Source organism: Telmatherina bonti (genome assembly GCF_933228915.1).
Source record: "Telmatherina bonti genome assembly, chromosome: 24".
NCBI lineage: Eukaryota > Metazoa > Chordata > Actinopteri > Atheriniformes > Telmatherinidae > Telmatherina > Telmatherina bonti.
In genome coordinates this window covers 2,258,907-2,280,777 of record NC_136633.1, presented here as the reverse complement: position 1 = coordinate 2,280,777, position 21,871 = coordinate 2,258,907, and the positions used below count along the sequence as shown (strand labels likewise).

The window sequence follows — 21,871 nt, the reverse complement described above, 5'->3', positions numbered from 1 at the left end:
GATAGACCAGACCAGATAGACCAGATAGACCAGATAGACCAGACCAGATAGACCAGACCAGACAGACCAGACCAGATAGACCAGACCTGATAGACCAGACCTGATAGACCAGACCAGACTAGACCAGACAGACCAGACTAGACCAGACCAGACCAGATAGACCAGACTAGACCAGACCAGACCAGATAGACCAGACCAGACCAGATAGACCAGACTAGACCAGACAGACCAGACTAGACCAGACCAGACCAGATAGACCAGACCAGATAGACCAGACCAGACCAGACCAGATAGACCAGACCAGACCTGACCAGATAGACCAGACCAGATAGACAAGACCAGACCTGACCGGATAGACCAGATAGACTAGACCAGATCAGATAGATCAGACCAGACCAGACCACATAGATTAGACCAGACAGATCAGACCAGACCAGACCAGATAGACCAGACCAGACCAGATAGACCAGACCAGACCAATAGACCAGACCAGACAGATCAGATAGACCAGACCAGACCAGATAGACAAGACCAGACCAGATAGACCAGATAGACAAGACCAGACCAGATAGACGAGATAGACTAGACCAGATAGACCAGACAGATCAGATAGACCAGACCAGATAGACCAGATAGACTAGACCAGATAGACGAGATAGACTAGACCAGATAGACCAGACCAGATAGACCAGACAGATCAAATAGACCAGATAGACCAGACCAGACCAAACCAGACCAGATAGACTAGACCAGATAGACCGGATAGACTAGACCAGATAGACCAGACCAGACCAGACCAGATAGACCAGACCAGACCAGATAGACCAGACCAGACGAGATAGATCAGACCAGACAGACCAGACCAGACCAGATAGATCAGACCAGATAGATCAGACCAGACCAGACCACATAGATTAGACCAGACCAGGTAGATTAGACCAGACCAGACCAGATAGACTAGACCAGACCAGATAGACCAGACCAGACCAATAGACCAGACCAGATAGACCAGACCAGACAGATCAGATAGACCAGACCAGACCAGACCAGATAGACCAGATAGACTAGACCAGATAGACGAGATAGACTAGACCAGATAGACCAGACCAGATAGACCAGACAGATCAAATAGACCAGACCAGACCAGATAGACCAGACTAGACCAAACCAGACCAGATAGACCAGATAGACTAGACCAGATAGACCAGACCAGACAGACCAGATAGACCAGACCAGATAGACCAGACTAGACCAGACCAGACCAGATAGACCAGACCAGATAGACCAGATAGACCAGACCAGACCAGATAGACCAGACCAGACCAGACCAGATAGACCAGACCAGACCGGATAGACCAGATAGACTAGACCAGACCAGACCAGACCAGATAGACCAGACCAGAAAGAGCAGACCAAATAGACCAGACCAGATAGACCAGACCAGAAAGAGCAGACCAAATAGACCAGACCAAATAGACCAGACCAGATAGATCAGACCAGACCAGACAGACCAGACCAGACAGACCAGACCAGATAGATCAGACCAGACCAGACCACATGGATTAGACCAGACCAAAGCAGACCAGACCAGGTAGATCAGATCAGACCAGACCAGATAAACCTGATAGACCAGATAGACCAGACCAGACCAGATAGACTAGACCAGACCAGATAGACCAGACCAGACCAGATAGACCAGACCAGACCAATAGACCAGACCAGACAGATCAGATAGACCAGACCAGACCAAACCAGACCAGATAGACTAGACCAGATAGACCAGATAGACTAGACCAGATAGACCAGACCAGACAGACCAGATAGACCAGACCAGACCAGATAGACCAGACCAGACCAGATAGACTAGACCAGACCAGATAGACCAGACCGGACCAGATAGACCAGACCAGATAGACCAGATCAGATCTAGAGATGCTCTACCTTCCTCTGATGCTCTAGAGACGCTCTGCTGCTCTACAGACGCTCTACCTTCCTCTGATTCTCTGGAGACGCTCTGTCTTCCTCTGATGCTCTAGAGACGCTCTGTCTTCCTCTGATGATCTAGAGATGCTCTACTGTCCTCTGATGATCTAGAGACGCTCTGCAGATCTAGAGACGCTCTACCTTCCTCTGCTGCTCTAGAGACGCTCTGCTGCTCTAGAGACGCTCTGCAGATGTAGAGACGCTCTGCAGATCTAGAGACGCTCTACCTTCCTCTGCTGCTCTAGAGACGCTCTGCAGATGTAGAGACGCTCTGCAGATCTAGAGACGCTCTACCTTCCTCTGCTGCTCTAGAGACGCTCTACCTTCCTCTGCTGCTCTAGAGACGCTCTGTCTTCCTCTGCTGCTCTAGAGATGCTCTGTCTTCCTCTGCTGCTCTAGAGATGCTCTACCTTCCTCTGCTGCTCTAGAGACGCTCTGTCTTCCTCTGCTGCTCTAGAGACGCTCTGTCTTCCTCTGCTGCTCTAGAGATGCTCTGTCTTCCTCTGCTGCTCTAGAGACGCTCTGTCTTCCTCTGCTGCTCTAGAGACGCTCTACCTTCCTCTGCTGCTCTAGAGACGCTCTGTCTTCCTCTGCTGCTCTAGAGACGCTCTGTCTTCCTCTGCTGCTCTAGAGACGCTCTGTCTTCCTCTGCTGCTCTAGAGACGCTCTGTCTTCCTCTGCTGCTCTAGAGACGCTCTGTCTTCCTCTGCTGCTCTAGAGACGCTCTGTCTTCCTCTGCTGCTCTAGAGACGCTCTGTCTTCCTCTGCTGCTCTAGAGACGCTCTGTCTTCCTCTGCTGCTCTAGACACGCTCTGTCTTCCTCTGCTGCTCTAGAGACGCTCTGTCTTCCTCTGCTGCTCTAGAGATGCTCTGTCTTCCTCTGCTGCTCTAGAGACGCTCTGTCTTCCTCTGCTGCTCTAGACACGCTCTGTCTTCCTCTGCTGCTCTAGAGACGCTCTGTCTTCCTCTGCTGCTCTAGAGACGCTCTGTCTTCCTCTGCTGCTCTAGAGACGCTCTGTCTTCCTCTGCTGCTCTAGAGACGCTCTGTCTTCCTCTGCTGCTCTAGAGACGCTCTGTCTTCCTCTGCTGCTCTAGAGACGCTCTGTCTTCCTCTGCTGCTCTAGAGACGCTCTGTCTTCCTCTGCTGCTCTAGAGACGCTCTGTCTTCCTCTGCTGCTCTAGAGACGCTCTGTCTTCCTCTGCTGCTCTAGACACGCTCTGTCTTCCTCTGCTGCTCTAGACACGCTCTGTCTTCCTCTGCTGCTCTAGAGACGCTCTTTCTTCCTTGTGGAGTCTGTGTGCAATCTGAACCTGGTCAACATTTACAACCAGCTGTTCTGTAAAGCCAGGCTGTCATTGATCATGTGTGTGTGTGATTCTATCACCAGTCGATCATGTGTGTGTGTTCAGCGGTGATTGATCATGAACTCTCCGATGACATTTAGTCATTTCTTTGTGTTTGTGTGTGTAATATATATGTTTCCGTGACCTTCATCCATCAATGGCGCGCTGCTTTCAGCTTCGTAATCGGCTGGATCGTCATGGCGACCGGCAGAGATGCTGATTTGTTGTGATCCGACTCCAGACTGGGTTCTGGTTCTGGTTGTGGTTCATTTCAGCAGCTCGTATCAATCAGAGGAGATGCTGGTCGTCACGGAGACGTTGAGATGTGGAAAAGATTGAGTCTCGTCAACATGTAGACACACACACACACATGGACGTGTGTATGTGTGTGTGTGTGATCTGCTGTGATGGCAGGAGACGCCCAGTCTGGGGGAGGAGGGGGGGTGACCTCTGTGTGAGGGAGGGGGGTGACAGCTCCCTCTTCCATCAGTGCACTAATTTAATTAGCTTAATTACAGCGACATGAACCCCTCCAACACACACACACACACACACACAGACACACACACAGGCGTCCTCTTATAAGCCGTGTCAGAGTGCAGACTCTGGACGCTTCGTTAGCGCTCACTAACGAGCTTCAACAACCACACACTCACCCAGAGATCACATCCAGCGTGTAAATACGACCACACACGTCACAGCAGTATGAAACACACACACACACACACACACACACACACACACACACAGCCCAGCCTTACAAACATGAGGCAGTTTATCCATTAGGCATTAATAATGAACTGTTTTCCAGTGATGTAGGAAGTTTTACGCTGTTTATGTTCTGTCTGATGGGGGGGGTCCAAATCATTTATCCTGACAAGGTTTAAAGTAAGACCAGTTCTCCTGTTCCACCATCAGGATGTGGTCCTGCTGGACCAGTTCTGCTGTTCCACCATCAGGATGTGGTCCTGCTGGACCAGTTCTCCTGTTCCACCATCAGGATGTGGTCCTGCTGGACCAGTTCTGCTGTTCCACCATCAGGATGTGGTCCTGCTGGACCAGTTCTCCTGTTCCACCATCAGGATGTGGTCCTGCTGGACCAGTTCTCCTGTTCCACCATCAGGATGTGGTCCTGCTGGACCAGTTCTCCTGTTCCACCATCAGGATGTGGTCCTGCTGGACCAGTTTCTCCTGTTCCACCATCAGGATGTGGTCCTGCTGGACCAGTTTCTCCTGTTCCACCATCAGGATGTGGTCCTGCTGGACCAGTTCTGCTGTTCCACCATCAGGATGTGGTCCTGCTGGACCAGTTTCTCCTGTTCCACCATCAGGATGTGGTCCTGCTGGACCAGTTCTGGTGTTCCACCATCAGGATGTGGTCCTGCTGGACCAGTTTCTCCTGTTCCACCATCAGGATGTGGTCCAGCGTGGTCCTGCTGGACCAGTTCTCCTGTTCCACCATCAAGATGTGGTCCTGCTGGACCAGTTTCTCCTGTTCCACCATCAGGATGTGGTCCTGCTGGACCAGTTCTCCTGTTCCACCATCAGGATGTGGTCCTGCTGGACCAGTTTCTCCTGTTCCACCATCAGGATGTGGTCCTGCTGGACCAGTTTCTCCTGTTCCACCATCAGGATGTGGTCCTGCTGGACCAGTTCTGCTGTTCCACCATCAGGATGTGGTCCTGCTGGACCAGTTTCTCCTGTTCCACCATCAGGATGTGGTCCTGCTGGACCAGTTCTGGTGTTCCACCATCAGGATGTGGTCCTGCTGGACCAGTTTCTCCTGTTCCACCATCAGGATGTGGTCCAGCGTGGTCCTGCTGGACCAGTTCTCCTGTTCCACCATCAAGATGTGGTCCTGCTGGACCGGTTCTCCTGTTCCACCATCAGGATGTGGTCCAGCGTGGTCCTGCTGGACCAGTTCTCCTGTTCCACCATCAAGATGTGGTCCTGCTGGACCAATTCTCCTGTTCCACCATCAGGATGTGGTCCTGCTGGACCAGTTCTCCTGTTCCACCATCAGGATGTGGTCCAGCATGGTGGAAGGTCTTCCCTGAAAGAGACGTTGTCTGGATGGGAGCAGATGTTTCAGCATTGATGGAGCTTCCCAGATGTGGAAGCTGCCCACGCCATCGGCACTAATGCAACCCCATCCCATCAGAGATGCAGGCTTTTGTACTGACAGCTGGAAGATGTCCAGTTTGTCTCAGACCCGGGAAACTCTGTCCTTCTTTTTATCTGAGGAACAATGAAATGCTCTTTTGTACCCATTCATGTTACTTATCTGTGGACAGTTAACCTAGTTAGTTGTCAAATGCTCCTCCTGTTGCTGCAAACACAACACACAGAACACAGTACTGATGACAGTTTCCAGAGCAGTGGACCCAGTACAGAACCCTGTGGAACACCAGTTTAGAGTAAAATAGCTGAAGTTCAGAGTTTAAGAAGGTCAAAGGTAGGATTTCAAGTAATCATGTAAGAAGAAAAGTACACCCTCCTTCCCTTCTCGCACTTTATGAACTAAAACAAAAGAAACAAATATCCAGCAGTCTTCCCATGAGCGGGTGTCTCGGCAGGTCCAGGCCAGGTCAGGCCCGGCCGCCCGACCCGGCCGCCTGGCCCGAGGAGAGTGAAAGGCTGCCGTGTCGGCCTCACCCCTCTCCTCTGGATGTGTCAGCTGCCGGTGCAGCCCCACCATAAATCTGATCAAAGGGGAGACGTTTCCATTAGGAGGAATGGCAGCTTCTCGGAGCAGAACCGAGATTGATGGATAAAGTTAAATTGCACTAACCATGTAGTTTAAATATTTAGCCCGACCTTATCATAACTGTCCTTAACTCTGATGTACAGCCTGCCGATGCAGACGTGTCCTGATGAGCCCAGTGTTTTCTCTCCACTTGTTTTCATGATGAACTGTGGATTTCAGAGCAGATGTAGCCAAAAACCCACCAGGAGTCACCTGCGCCTTATCAAACAACCTGATCACCATGGCAACATGACGGCCAACCGTTTCGCCCTCTTCCATCGTCTGTTTTTGTTTGGAACGGCGCTGCAGAGGGTTGTTTAACCAGTTCTGAGTTTCCTGTGTCTTCCCGCTGCCCTTGGCTCAGCCCGGTGTCACCTGGAGGTAAATGTTTACGACCGGCGGCTCATTAACGAAGCCGGGGGCTTTAACGAGCCCAATTAAAACAATGGCTTCATCTGCGAGAGCATGAAACAGGCCAGTATTTATAGGAACAGAGATAATGGAGTCACTAAAGTCTTAACTCTGTCCTGACTCCACTCCTCAGACATCAGACGCAGCTCGATGACCTGCCGGGCCAGATTGTAGCCTTGTTCCTGCTGGAATCACCACCTGCAGCTGGTTTTACTGGGGAAAAGTTTCTACCTGGGGCAGTCTGGGAAGAGGTTGAGTTTCCCTGCTGGCGGGGTGATTTGCTGGGCCAGCAGCCATGATCTAACCATGGGTTGGGTTCCAATGAAACCTCTCCTGATTGAGTTAATGGCGGAAATGTCTTGACGTTTCATTCGATGCCCTTTGAGCTCTGTTGAGAGACGAATGGTTATATTGGTAATAAAGGGGATAAAACACGACGTGCTTCAGGGATCATGGACAGTTTCTCTGGTTTTGCTTTGGTTTGCTCCGTGTTACACATGGAGAGCCTGACCAGTAGCAGGGAAACTGGTACCAGAGCAGCACCAGTTCTCTGCTACTCCACAAACTGGGATCCAGCATCAAAGAGACTTCAGAAAGACCCGGATCCTGATCCGGTTCAGGGTCAGAATGAGTGATGGTGAGGATTGCAGAACCAGACAGACCTGCCGTGTTTTCCCTGCGTTATCGGCGCTCCATCACCAGCAGAGGATGCTTGCATCATCTCTGGCTGATTTATCAGCAGCTGGAGAAAACCTTCAGCTTCACCTTGTTTCTGGCTTGTTGGGATGCCGGACCAGTTCCTGGTGCTTGTTCCTCAGAGCGAAAGCATTCAGCGCTCCCTCCGTGTGGCTCGGTGGTGAAGCTCGCTGCCGACAGTAAAACCGCTCCTCTGGGACGTTTTACAGCTTCATGCACATCGTCATAAAACCGCTAAACTGAAAGAATAGCCAGTTCCTCCTGGGGGGGCTAGACCCTCTGAGGAGGACCGGTTTTCCTGACTGTGTCTGTGGTGTTGTGTCTGCTGCAGTCGCCCAGAAGATCGTGGCCACCAGGAAGAAGCAGCAGTTGTCCATCGGGCCTTGCAAGTCGCTCCCGAACTCCCCGAGCCACTCGTCCGTCTGCTCCACGCAGGTGGCGGCGGTCCACGTCAGCCAGGTGGGAGGCGGCCTGCGGTCTGCTCAGGTGACTCCTTTCTGCTTCAGCTTGTGAAAACGGTGGTTTCTGTGTGACAGACGAGTAACGGCGGCGGCAGCTTGAGCGACTACTCATCATCGGTGCCGTCCACGCCCAGCACCAGCCAGAAGGAGCTCCGCATCGACGTCCCGCAGACCACCAACACCCCGACGCCGGTCCGGAAGCAGTCCAAGCGGCGCTCCAACCTCTTCACCGTGAGTCCCAGCGAAGTCGGCTTCGTAATGGCGGGTGAATGACGATGATGATGATGTTCTGTCTGCTCCACAGTCGAGGAAGGCCAGCGAGCCGGACAAGGACAAGAAAGGCCTGGAGGCTCGGGCCGACAGCATCGGCAGTGGGCGAGCCATCCCCATCAAACAGGTGAGACCCGCGCTGCGCACGTTTGATGCCGCGGCCTTGATTAGCAGCAAAATCACACACTTGACATCAATTAGAGCGAGGGGCTCTCCCGGGTCCTCCGAGCAGATCATTAGGAGAAGGAGAGGGAAGGGATTTGCCTCTTCTTCTTTTGTCCTCCCCCCTCTGGTCGCTACTTCATCTCCCTCCTTCAAAGCCGCCTCCTTCTCCTCTCATCCGCCTCCTCCCGGCGCCGGCGTTGGCAGCTCGAGGAGGAGAAGAAGAAGGGGCAGGATGAAGGGGAGGAGAGCCTCGGCTCAAGCTGTGCTAGCGAGGAGAGCACCTGAACAGCTCCTGATTCGTGGTGTAGAAGAGGTTGGAGGGCGGGGGAGAGGGGGGCTCTTGGCGAGTAACTCAGGCAATTAGAGCGCCGTAATGGCAGCCTCTGTTGTAACCTCCTAATGAACAAATCGCTTCCCTGATGAGGGGCCGCCGCGGCATGCGGGCGAGAGACATAGAGACACTCTGACAAAGGTGGGGGGGGGGACGTGCTGCTGTTTGTGTTCGGAGTCGGCGTTGAAGGAAAGAGCCCGCTGTGCCGGCGCCATGGAGACGGCGGTAATTGCCACTGAATGTGTGAAAATCCCTCTCCGGCTCCCAGCGGCTTCAAACACACCGGCCTCCACTTCTTCTTCTGTGGTGTTAATGCTGCTCGAGTGCAGGCTGGAGAGCCGCAGAGACTCATTATGCCGTTAATCATTTCAGATATGGCGTGTCAGATTTAATTTCAGAGGAGCGGGGAGCGTCTTGTTTTCATCTTTCTGCACGCATACATCTGCTCACGCCTCTTTTACTCTTTTATTTTACTTTTTAAGTTTTTTCTTTTAAATTAGAGTCAAATTCCCATCTTTAGAAACTGTTTCTGTCAAAGCGCGCATCCTCTCAGCATCTGAGCCCTGGAAACAGCGCCCCCTGTGGCCACATGTGGAAACAACACCTTCTTATTTTCTAAAACTCAGCATCGTCATCAGACAAATCTCGCAGCATGAGATGACTGACTTTTGATTGTTAGATCTATTTACACCCCGTGTAAAAGTTCTATAAGTCAGCAGATCTACAAAACGGTGCGCTGCAGAGCACTGCCTGCTGTAGCGTGTTGTAGCCACTAGAGGGCAGTGTGAGGAACACAGCAGCCTGAAGTGGAGCGACTCCAGTTTGTGTTGTGGAAAAGACCCAACCGGACTGCTTTGGACTGAAAACCCAAACCCCAAAAACAGAGCAAATCCCCATAGACCCCATAGATGTTAAAAAGACCAACTTCACAGCAGGAATAAACATGTTTACAGCAGAAATAAACATGTTTACTGCAGGAATAAACATGTTTACTGCAGGAATAAACATGTTTACAGCAGGAATAAACATGTTTACAGCAGGAATAAACATGTTTACCGCAGGAATAAACATGTTTACAGCAGAAATAAACATGTTTACAGCAGGAATAAACATGTTTACAGCAGGAATAAACATGTTTACAGCAGGAATAAACATGTTCACAGCAGGAATAAACATGTTTACAGCAGAAATAAACATGTTTACATCAGGAATAAGCATGTTTACAGCAGAAATAAACATGTTTACAGCAGGAATAAACATGTTTACAGCAGAAATAAACATGTTTACAGCAGAAATAAACATGTTTACAGCAGGAATAAACATGTTTACCGCAGGAATTTACATGTTTACAGCAGAAATAAACATGTTTACTGCAGGAATAAACATGTTTACAGCAGGAATAAACATGTTTACAGCAGGAATAAACATGTTTACCGCAGGAATAAACATGTTTACAGCAGAAATAAACATGTTTACAGCAGAAATAAACATGTTTACAGCAGGAATAAACATGTTTACAGCAGGAATAAACATGTTCACAGCAGGAATAAACATGTTTACAGCAGAAATAAACATGTTTACATCAGGAATAAGCATGTTTACAGCAGAAATAAACATGTTTACAGCAGGAATAAACATGTTTACAGCAGAAATAAACATGTTTACAGCAGAAATAAACATGTTTACAGCAGGAATAAACATGTTTACCGCAGGAATTTACATGTTTACAGCAGAAATAAACATGTTTACAGCAGAAATAAACATGTTTACAGCAGAAATAAACATGTTTACAGCAGGAATAAACATGTTTACAGCAGGAATAAACATGTTCACAGCAGAAATAAACATGTTTACATCAGGAATAAGCATGTTTACAGCAGAAATAAACATGTTTACAGCAGGAATAAACATGTTTACAGCAGAAATAAACATGTTTACAGCAGAAATAAACATGTTTACAGCAGAAATAAACATGTTTACAGCAGGAATAAACATGTTTACAGCAGAAATAAACATGTTTACAGCAGAAATAAACATGTTTACAGCCTGGTACAAAAATCCATTTTAGGTTTAATAGGTCAGGTTTATCTTGGATTGGATTGGAGTGATTTTTTTTTTCTAACTCGCCCGTTTAAGTAAATTAATCTCGAAGTTTGGCATATTTCGGGGCATGTCCTTTTGATTGACAGGTACCCGATCTCCCGCTTCCAGTCAGAAGAACGTAGAACAACCGCGGTTTTTAGCCGGTTAACCATGTGACTTAGCTTTAGCCCGCTTACCTCCATTAGCGGGTTAGCTCCTGTTATCTCCGGGTTAGCTCGGTTAGCTTTTAGCTACAGAAAGCTCGGAGTTCGCTCGATGTCAATCATCCACCATGACGCTCACAGCCCCCCTCTCAGCTCCACCTCTTTGCCCATATTTGTATTTTCTGGGAGAGACGAAACGCATGACCCTGCCAAGATGGTGATGGTAGGAACCGCCCACCGAGCTTCAATTCAGCTCTTCAGAAACCTATGGATGATGTTATAGAGGCTCCTCCCATCTCTATATACAGTCAATGGTCTAAACACGGAAACATTTAGAACAAAAAAAATAGTTTAACCCAAAAATAAAATCAATTTAAAAACTGTAAAAGACAAGAAACAACACAGTTTTTCTGTGACTCGTTTTGTTTCGTCCGACCCGTAGAATCAATGTTTGCTAGCAGAAAAGGAATAAATGCACAGAAACGAGCTAACTGTGGTTCCATGAGGCAGATGTTTTGGTTTAGCTCTGAGGCTGGTTAGCGTGTTCGGCTCTTCAGAAAATGTTCATTTTGCATTGAAGCAGTTAAACTTCCTTCACGTTGATGCTAAACACAAACCGTTTAGAGCCTCTGAACATGTCAGAGCAGCAGCAGCAGGAGGATTCAGCTGCCATTACTCTGCAGAAACATGCTCGTTATTACCCAGGATTCATTATCCAAATTCATGCTAATGAGGCCGGACACACACTTCGCCTGGCGAGGCTCAGCTTGGCACACACACCCCCCTCTGGAGGAGAATAAAGCCGAACAGGCAGCGCCGCGAGGCAGAGCGGCGAGCTTCCTCCTGTTGTATCTTTTGGAAGTGGACGTTAATTGATTTGATGGTTCCCTGTGGTCGCTCTCGCCCTGCCTGCTCCTCAGAGGCGAGGACGGGCTGGACGCGCCGCAGACCTGCTCCCTAATTACGCTCGCTGTGTTTTATTTACCCTGCCAGCGTGCGAGAGGCGAGGCAGCACTTCTCATTCAGGGTTCAGCTACCTTTTCCCCATTAACGCTCCATTTGCACTCCGTTCCTCCCATTAGCAGCGTGTTCACACTTGTTTCTTAATGAGACGACAGTCTGACCCCCAAGATCCCCTCATCAGCTGCAGCTGGTCTTCATCGCAGGAAAACACGACGAACTCTGTCGTCTCTGCTCGTTTTGCTGCAGCGTTACCGACACGTGTTACATTCGTCATACAAGATGAACACGGATGATTTAAATGAGCATGTAATTAGCATCATGCCAACAGAGATGAGCTGCTGAACACGGGACTTTCACACCTGACAGGCTGGTAGGCGTGGTTCTGCTGGTAGATGTGGTTCTGTTGGTAGACATGGTTCTGCTGGTAGACGTGGTTCTGTTGGTAGACATGGTTCTGCTGGTAGACGTGGTTCTGTTGGTAGACATGGTTCTGCTGGTAGATGTGGTTCTGTTGGTAGGCGTGGTTCTGCTGGTAGATGTGGTTCTGTTGGTAGACATGGTTCTGCTGGTAGACGTGGTTCTGTTGGTAGACGTGGTTCTGCTGGTAGATGTGGTTCTGTTGGTAGACGTGGTTCTGTTGGTAGACATGGTTCTGCTGGTAGACGTGGTTCTGCTGGTAGACGTGGTTCTGTTGGTAGACGTGGTTCTGCTGGTAGATGTGGTTCTGTTGGTAGACGTGGTTCTGTTGGTAGACGTGGTTCTGCTGGTAGACGTGGTTCTGTTGGTAGACGTGGTTCTGTTGGTAGACGTGGTTCTGCTGGTAGACGTGGTTCTGCTGGTAGACGTGGTTCTGTTGGTAGACGTGGTTCTGTTGGTAGACGTGGTTCTGCTGGTAGACGTGGTTCTGCTGGTAGACGTGGTTCTGCTGGTAGACGTGGTTCTGCTGGTAGACGTGGTTCTGTTGGTAGACGTGGTTCTGTTGTTAGACGTGGTTCTGCTGGTAGATGCGGTTCTGTTGGTAGACGTGGTTCTGCTGGTAGATGCGGTTCTGTTGGTAGACGTGGTTCTGTTGGTAGACGTGGTTCTGCTGGTAGATGCGGTTCTGTTGGTAGACGTGGTTCTGTTGGTAGACGTGGTTCTGCTGGTAGACGTGGTTTTGCTGGTAGGCGTGGTTCTGCTAGTAGATGTGGTTCTGCTGGTAGACGTGGTTCTGCTGGTAGACGTGGTTCTGCTGGTAGACGTGGTTCTGTTGGTAGACGTGGTTCTGTTGGTAGACTTGGTTCTGCTGGTAGACGCGGTTCTGTTGGTAGACATGGTTCTGCTGGTAGACATGGTTCTGTTGGTAGACGTGGTTCTGCTGGTAGATGTGGTTCTGTTGGTAGACGTGGTTCTGCTGGTAGACGTGGTTCTGTTGGTAGACGTGGTTCTGTTGGTAGACGTGGTTCTGTTGGTAGACGTGGTTCTGCTGGTAGACGTGGTTCTGTTGGTAGACGTGCTGGTAGACATGGTTCTGTTGGTAGACGTGGTTCTGCTGGTAGACGTGGTTCTGCTGGTAGACGTGGTTCTGTTGGTAGACGTGGCTCTGCTGGTAGACGTGGTTCTGCTGGTAGACGTGGTTCTGCTGGTAGACGTGGTTCTGTTGGTAGACTTGGTTCTGTTGGTAGATGTGGTTCTGTTGGTAGACATGGTTCTGCTGGTAGATGCGGTTCTGTTGGTAGACATGGTTCTGCTGGTAGACATGGTTCTGTTGGTAGACGTGGTTCTGTTGGTAGACGTGGTTCTGTTGGTAGACGTGGTTCTGCTGGTAGACGTGGTTCTGCTGGTAGACGTGGTTCTGTTGGTAGACGTGGTTCTGCTGGTAGACGTGGTTCTGTTGGTAGACGTGCTGGTAGACATGGTTCTGTTGGTAGACGTGGTTCTGCTGGTAGACGTGGTTCTGCTGGTAGACGTGGTTCTGTTGGTAGACGTGGTTCTGTTGGTAGACGTGGTTCTGTTGGTAGACGTGGTTCTGCTGGTAGACATGGTTCTGTTGGTAGACGTGGTTCTGTTGGTAGATGTGGTTCTGCTGGTAGACGTGGTTCTGTTGGTAGACGTGGTTCTGCTGGTAGACATGGTTCTGTTGGTAGACGTGGTTCTGCTGGTAGATGTGGTTCTGTTGGTAGACGTGGTTCTGTTGGTAGACTTGGTTCTGCTGGTAGACGTGGTTCTGTTGGTAGACTTGGTTCTGCTGGTAGACGTGGTTCTGTTGGTAGACATGGTTCTGCTGGTAGACATGGTTCTGCTGGTAGACGTGGTTCTGTTGGTAGACTTGGTTCTGTTGGTAGACGTGGTTCTGTTGGTAGACGTGGTTCTGTTGGTAGACGTGCTGGTAGACATGGTTCTGTTGGTAGACGTGGTTCTGCTGGTAGACGTGGTTCTGCTGGTAGACGTGGTTCTGTTGGTAGACGTGGCTCTGCTGGTAGACGTGGTTCTGCTGGTAGACGTGGTTCTGCTGGTAGACGTGGTTCTGTTGGTAGACGTGGTTCTGTTGGTAGATGTGGTTCTGTTGGTAGACATGGTTCTGCTGGTAGATGCGGTTCTGTTGGTAGACATGGTTCTGCTGGTAGACATGGTTCTGTTGGTAGACGTGGTTCTGCTGGTAGACGTGGTTCTGTTGGTAGACGTGGTTCTGTTGGTAGACGTGGTTCTGCTGGTAGACGTGGTTCTGCTGGTAGACGTGGTTCTGTTGGTAGACGTGGTTCTGCTGGTAGACGTGGTTCTGTTGGTAGACGTGCTGGTAGACATGGTTCTGTTGGTAGACGTGGTTCTGCTGGTAGACGTGGTTCTGCTGGTAGACGTGGTTCTGTTGGTAGACGTGGTTCTGCTGGTAGACGTGGTTCTGCTGGTAGACGTGGTTCTGTTGGTAGACGTGGTTCTGCTGGTAGACGTGGTTCTGCTGGTAGACGTGGTTCTGTTGGTAGACGTGGTTCTGTTGGTAGATGTGGTTCTGTTGGTAGACATGGTTCTGCTGGTAGACATGGTTCTGTTGGTAGACATGGTTCTGCTGGTAGACATGGTTCTGTTGGTAGACGTGGTTCTGTTGGTAGACGTGGTTCTGTTGGTAGACGTGGTTCTGTTGGTAGACTTGGTTCTGCTGGTAGACGTGGTTCTGTTGGTAGACGTGGTTCTGCTGGTAGACATGGTTCTGTTGGTAGACGCGGTTCTGTTGGTAGACGTGGTTCTGCTGGTTCTGCTCGCTAGTTATCTCCCATCAGTCTGCGTTTCCATAGTGATGTCGTGGACTGGGAACAGGTCACGTTGGTAACCTGACCAGTTAGACTGGGAACAGGTCCGTAACCCGACCAGTTAGACTGGGAACAGGTCGGTAACCTGACCATTTAGACTGGGAACAGGTCGGTAACCTGACCAGTTAGACTGGGAACAGGTCGGTAACCTGACCAGTTAGACTGGGAACAGGTCGGTAACCTGACCAGTTAGATTGGGAATAGTTCGATAACCTGACCAGTTAGACTGGGAACAGGTCCGTAACCCGACCAGTTAGACTGGGAACAGGTCCGTAACCCGACCAGTTAGACTGGGAACAGGTCCGTAACCCGACCAGTTAGACTGGGAACAGGTCGATAACCTGAGTAGTTAGACTGGGAACAGGTCGATAACCTGACCAGTTAGACTTGGAACAGGTCGGTAACCTGACCAGTTAGACTGGGAACAGGTCGGTAACCTGACCAGTTAGACTGGGAACAGGTCGGTAACCTGACCAGTTAGACTGGGAACAGGTCGGTAACCTGAGTAGTTAGACTGGGAACAGGTCGGCAACCTGACCAGTTAGACTGGGAACAGGTCGGTAACCTGAGTAGTTAGACTGGGAACAGGTCGGTAACCTGACCAGTTAGACTGGGAACAGGTCGGCAACCTGACTAGTTAGACTGGGAACAGGTCGGTAACCTGAGTAGTTAGACTGGGAACAGGTCGGTAACCTGACCAGTTAGACTGGGAACAGGTCGGTAACCTGACTAGTTAGACTGGGAACAGGTCGGTAACCTGACCAGTTAGACTGGGAACAGGTCGGTAACCTGACCAGCTAGACTGAGAACAGGTCGGTAACCTGACCAGTTAGACTGGGAACAGGTCGATAACCTGACCAGTTAGACTGGGAAGAGTTCGGTAACCTGACCAGTTAGACTGGGAACAGGTCGGTAACCTGACCAGTTAGACTGGGAACAGGTCGGTAACCTGACCAGTTAGACTGGGAACAGGTCGATAACCTGACCAGTTAGACTGGGAACAGGTCGATAACCTGACCAGTTAGACTGGGAACAGGTCGATAACCTGACCAGTTAGACTGGGAACAGGTCGGTAACCTGAGTAGTTAGACTGGGAACAGGTCGATAACCTGACCAGTTAGACTGGGAACAGGTCGGTAACCTGACCAGTTAGACTGGGAACAAGTCGGTAACCTGACCAGTTAGACTGGGAACAGGTCGATAACCTGACCAGTTAGACTGGGAACAGGTCGGTAACCTGAGTAGTTAGACTGGGAACAGGTCGGTAACCTGACTAGTTAGACTGGGAACAGGTCGGCAACCTGACTAGTTAGACTGGGAACAGGTCGGTAACCTGACCAGTTAGACTGGGAACAGGTCGATAACCTGAGTAGTTAGACTGGGAACAGGTCGGTAACCTGACTAGTTAGACTGGGAACAGGTCGGCAACCTGACTAGTTAGACTGGGAACAGGTCGATAACCTGACCAGTTAGACTGGGAACAGGTCGATAACCTGAGTAGTTAGACTGGGAACAGGTCGGTAACCTGAGTAGTTAGACTGGGAACAGGTCGATAACCTGACCAGTTAGACTGGGAACAGGTCGATAACCTGACCAGTTAGACTGGGAACAGGTCGATAACCTGACCAGTTAGACTGGGAACAGGTCGGTAACCTGAGTAGTTAGACTGGGAACAGGTCGATAACCTGACCAGTTAGACTGGGAACAGGTCGATAACCTGACCAGTTAGACTGGGAACAGGTCGATAACCTGACCAGTTAGACTGGGAAGAGTTCGGTAACCTGACCAGTTAGACTGGGAACAGGTCGATAACCTGACCAGTTAGACTGGGAACAGGTCGGTAACCTGACTAGTTAGACTGGGAACAGGTCGATAACCTGACCAGTTAGACTGGGAAGAGTTCGGTAACCTGACCAGTTAGACTGGGAACAGGTCGATAACCTGACCAGTTAGACTGGGAACAGGTCGATAACCTGACCAGTTAGACTGGGAACAGGTCGATAACCTGACCAGTTAGACTGGGAACAGGTCGGTAACCTGAGTAGTTAGACTGGGAACAGGTCGATAACCTGACCAGTTAGACTGGGAACAGGTCGGTAACCTGACCAGTTAGACTGGGAACAAGTCGGTAACCTGACCAGTTAGACTGGGAACAGGTCGATAACCTGACCAGTTAGACTGGGAACAGGTCGGTAACCTGAGTAGTTAGACTGGGAACAGGTCGGTAACCTGACTAGTTAGACTGGGAACAGGTCGGCAACCTGACTAGTTAGACTGGGAACAGGTCGGTAACCTGACCAGTTAGACTGGGAACAGGTCGATAACCTGAGTAGTTAGACTGGGAACAGGTCGGTAACCTGACTAGTTAGACTGGGAACAGGTCGGCAACCTGACTAGTTAGACTGGGAACAGGTCGATAACCTGACCAGTTAGACTGGGAACAGGTCGATAACCTGAGTAGTTAGACTGGGAACAGGTCGGTAACCTGAGTAGTTAGACTGGGAACAGGTCGATAACCTGACCAGTTAGACTGGGAACAGGTCGATAACCTGACCAGTTAGACTGGGAACAGGTCGATAACCTGACCAGTTAGACTGGGAACAGGTCGGTAACCTGAGTAGTTAGACTGGGAACAGGTCGATAACCTGACCAGTTAGACTGGGAACAGGTCGATAACCTGACCAGTTAGACTGGGAACAGGTCGGTAACCTGAGTAGTTAGACTGGGAACAGGTCGATAACCTGACCAGTTAGACTGGGAACAGGTCGATAACCTGACCAGTTAGACTGGGAACAGGTCGGTAACCTGAGTAGTTAGACTGGGAACAGGTCGATAACCTGACCAGTTAGACTGGGAACAGGTCGATAACCTGACCAGTTAGACTGGGAACAGGTCGGTAACCTGACCAGTTAGACTGGGAACAGGTCGGCAACCTGACCAGTTAGACTGGGAACAGGTCGGCAACCTGACTAGTTAGACTGGGAACAGGTCGGTAACCTGAGTAGTTAGACTGGGAACAGGTCGGCAACCTGAGTAGTTAGACTGGGAACAGGTCGGCAACCTGACCAGCTAGACTGAGAACAGGTCGGTAACCTGACCAGTTAGACTGGGAACAGGTCGATAACCTGACCAGTTAGACTGGGAACAGGTCGGTAACCTGACCAGTTAGACTGGGAACAGGTCGGTAACCTGAGTAGTTAGACTGGGAACAGGTCGGCAACCTGACCAGCTAGACTGAGAACAGGTCGGTAACCTGACCAGTTAGACTGGGAACAGGTCGGTAACCTGACCAGTTAGACTGGGAACAGGTCGGTAACCTGACCAGTTAGACTGGGATCAGATCAGTAAAATGCCCACTACTGGATTATAGTGACTGGTTAACTGGTTTGGTTATGGAACTGCAGTAAACTGGATTGTCACATTTCTGTCCGTCCTCGACGTCTCCACCGTCAATACTGCATTCATCCTGAGAATCATTTGCTGATGCGGTAATGTTGCTGTGTGTGTGTTTTGTAGCGGTGTGTGTGTGTTTTGTAGCGGTGTGTGTGTGTTTTGTAGCGGTGTGTGTGTGTGAGTTTTGTACCGGTGTGTGTGTGTGAGTTTTGTACCGGTGTGTGTGTGTGTGTGTGTGTGTGTGAGTTTTGTACCGGTGTGTGTGTGTGTGTGTGTGTGTGTGTTTTGTACCAGTGTGTGTGTGTGAGTTTTGTACCGGTGTGTGTGTGTGTGAGTTTTGTAGCGGTGTGTGTGTGTGTGTTTTGTACTGGCGTGTGTGTGTGTTTTGTACCGGTGTGTGTGTGTGTGTGTGTGTGTTTTGTACCGGTGTGTGTGTGTGTGAGTTTTGTACCGGTGTGTGTGTGTGAGTTTTGTAGCGGTGTGTGTGTGTGTGTGTTTTGTACCGGTGTGTGTGTGTGTTTTGTACCGGTGTGTGTGTGTGTGTTTTGTACCGGCGTGTGTGTGTGTGTTTTGTACCGGTGTGTGTGTGTGTGTGTGTGTTTTGTACCGGTGTGTGTGTGTGTGTTTTGTAGCGGTGTGTGTGTGTGAGTTTTGTAGCGGTGTGTGTGAGTGGTGTGTGTGTCGTCCTGATCTCATTAGAGTGACTCTCAGCGAGACTCTGGACAACTCGCCGCTCTGCTCGCCGTGTGTTACCGTGGGAACGCCTTCCTTCAGAGCTGCGCTCATTAAAACCACTCACACACCGAGGCCTGGGCATGGCTGCTGAACGTTCACTTCTCCTGCAAGTCCTTGAACGCATCACACAAAGTTAAGACTGCAAAGACAGAGATCTGCTTCATTTCTTGTCCTGAAATTCTTCTAGCGCTCCGGGTTTGTTGGGTTCGTTTGAGCCGGCGGGACCGAGGGCCACCGGGACCGAGGGCCAGCGGGACCGAGGGCCACCGGGACCGAGGGCCACCGGGACCGAGGGTCACCGAGACCGAGGGTCACCGAGACCGAGGGCCACCGGGACGAGGGTCGGCGGGACCGAGGGTCGGCGGGACCGAGGGTCGGCGGGACCGAGGGTCGGCGGGACCGAGGGCCACCGAGACCGAGGGTCACCGAGACCGAGGGCCACTGGGACCGAGGGTCGGCGGGACCGAGGGAGGGTCGGCGGGACCGAGGGCCACCGGGACCGAGGGTCGGCGGGACCGAGGGCCACCGGGACCGAGGGTCGGCGGGACCGAGGGTCGGCGGGACCGAGGGTCACCGGGACCGAGGGTCGGCGGGACCGAGGGCCACCGGGACCGAGGGTCGGCGGGACCGAGGGTCGGCGGGACCGAGGGCCACCGGGACCGAGGGTCGGCGGGACCGAGGGAGGGCCACCGGGACCGAGGGTCGGCGGGACCGAGGGCCACCGGGACCGAGGGCCACCGGGACCGAGGGTCGGCGGGACCGAGGGTCGGCGGGACCGAGGGCCACCGGGACCGAGGGCCACCGGGACCGAGGGTCGGCGGGACCGAGGGTCGGCGGGACCGAGGGTCGGCGGGACCGAGGGCCACCGGGACCGAGGGTCGGCGGGACCGAGGGCCACCGGGACCGAGGGTCGGCGGGACCGAGGGTCGGCGGGACCGAGGGTCGGCGGGACCGAGGGTCGGCGGGACCGAGGGCCACCGGGACCGAGGGCCACCGGGACCGAGGGCCACCGGGACCGAGGGTCGGCGGGACCGAGGGCCACCGGGACCGAGGGCCACCGGGACCGAGGGTCGGCGGGACCGAGGGTCGGCGGGACCGAGGGTCGGCGGGACAGAGGGCCACCGGGACCGAGGGTCGGCGGGACCGAGGGTCGGCGGGACCGAGGGTCACCGGGACCGAGGGTCGGCGGGACCGAGGGAGGGCCACCGGGACCGAGGGTCGGCGGGACCGAGGGCCACCGGGACCGAGGGCCACCGGGACCGAGGGTCGGCGGGACCGAGGGTCGGCGGGACCGAGGGTCGGCGGGACCGAGGGCCACCGGGACCGAGGGCCACCGGGACCGAGGGTCGGCGGGACCGAGGGCCACCGGGACGAGGGCCACCGGGACCGAGGGTCGGCGGGACCGAGGGCCACCGGGACGAGGGCCACCGGGACCGAGGGTCGGCGGGACCGAGGGTCGGCGGGACCGAGGGCCACCGGGACCGAGGGCCACCGGGACCGAGGGCCACCGGGACCGAGGGTCGGCGGGACCGAGGGCCACCGGGACCGAGGGCCACCGGGACCGAGGGTCGGCGGGACCGAGGGCCACCGGGACCGAGGGCCACCGGGACCGAGGGTCGGCGGGACCGAGGGCCACCGGGACCGAGGGTCGGCGGGACCGAGGGCCACCGGGACCGAGGGCCGCCGGGACCGAGGGTCGGCGGGACCGAGGGCCACCGGGACCGAGGGTCGGCGGGACCGAGGGCCACCGGGACCGAGGGCCGCCGGGACCGAGGGTCGGCGGGACCGAGGGCCACCGGGACCGAGGGCCACCGGGACCAGAATCCTCAAGACTTCTTTGCTTTTACTTCCTGTTTTGATGGCGGCCTGCAGCCCATGCAGGAACTACAAGTTCAGGTTCCCAGGAGGTCCTGGAAAAGGTTCCCAGGAGGTCCTGGAAAAGGTTTCCAGACACTTGAACTGACTTTCAAACGTTTTTCAAACCCTGAAGTCCTTGTCATTCCGGATGTTTTCCAGCCGCGTGTCCTGACGACATTTTCCTCCCGACATGAATCAGACGGTCGTTCGGCTCGACGACGGAGGAGATAATGTCACATTCAGGAACAAAAACACACGTTTCCTCACTTCAGCTGAAAATCACGATGTTCCAGAAGAAAAAAAAATCATATCTGATGAAAGTATTATTATAATAATTCACATTAAAACAGTAAAAAACTGTGAATAAATGAAGTAAAATGTGGGATTAATAAATGAATGTGTGGTATATAAGTAGGTTTTATGATATGAACAAATAAAAACGTTTAGTAAAGTGGGAGGTACATGAAGGTGTGATCAGAAATGTGGCTCCAGCTCACATCTGACCAGCCTGACGCCGAAACGTCCCACAGTCAGTGAAGACGGCGTGAGGCTGGGCCGGGCGGTTCTGACACGTCCCCGCCCCCCCTCGGCGCCGGGCGCTTTGTGAGGAGTTAAATTGGATGGTTAATTCGGGTGTTATTTACCCTGTAATTCATTAGCGTGGCGCCGCCATTGGCAGCGGGCAGGCTGTAATTTCACGCTCCGCAATAAAAGATGTCTCATAATCTGCTTCATTTAGCAGCCAAAGAATTTAATGAAATTAACTGCGGCCCTAATTAAGACGGTGAATATTAAAGACCTGCTATCAAGGCTGTAACGAGGGCGACACGATCCGCCTTCCGCCCCACTGGAAAAATATCATTTCCCTGGGAAAGGTTGTCAGCGCTCGCAGCCATTTTGGCCATGATGACATTTTTGTCATGCACGCTAACCTCTGCAAATGAGGTTCTTCAGACGGGGGGGCCGCGGCGCCGGGGCCCCCGTCT

At 52.1% G+C, this 21,871-nt stretch overlaps 1 protein-coding gene across 1 annotated transcript in view; it reads left to right on the top strand.

Moving 5' to 3' along the window:
- LOC306773878 (arf-GAP with GTPase, ANK repeat and PH domain-containing protein 1-like) overlaps positions 1-21,871 on the top strand; it is a gene marked incomplete at both ends in the record, with an annotated part of 110,493 nt that overhangs the window by 11,780 nt on the left and 76,842 nt on the right. The window contains 3 exons of the mRNA XM_079263822.1: positions 7,512-7,639; positions 7,717-7,872; positions 7,946-8,038. Coding sequence (XP_079119948.1) covers positions 7,512-7,639; positions 7,717-7,872; positions 7,946-8,038 — 377 coding nt within the window. The remainder of the gene's footprint in view (positions 1-7,511; positions 7,640-7,716; positions 7,873-7,945; positions 8,039-21,871) is intronic.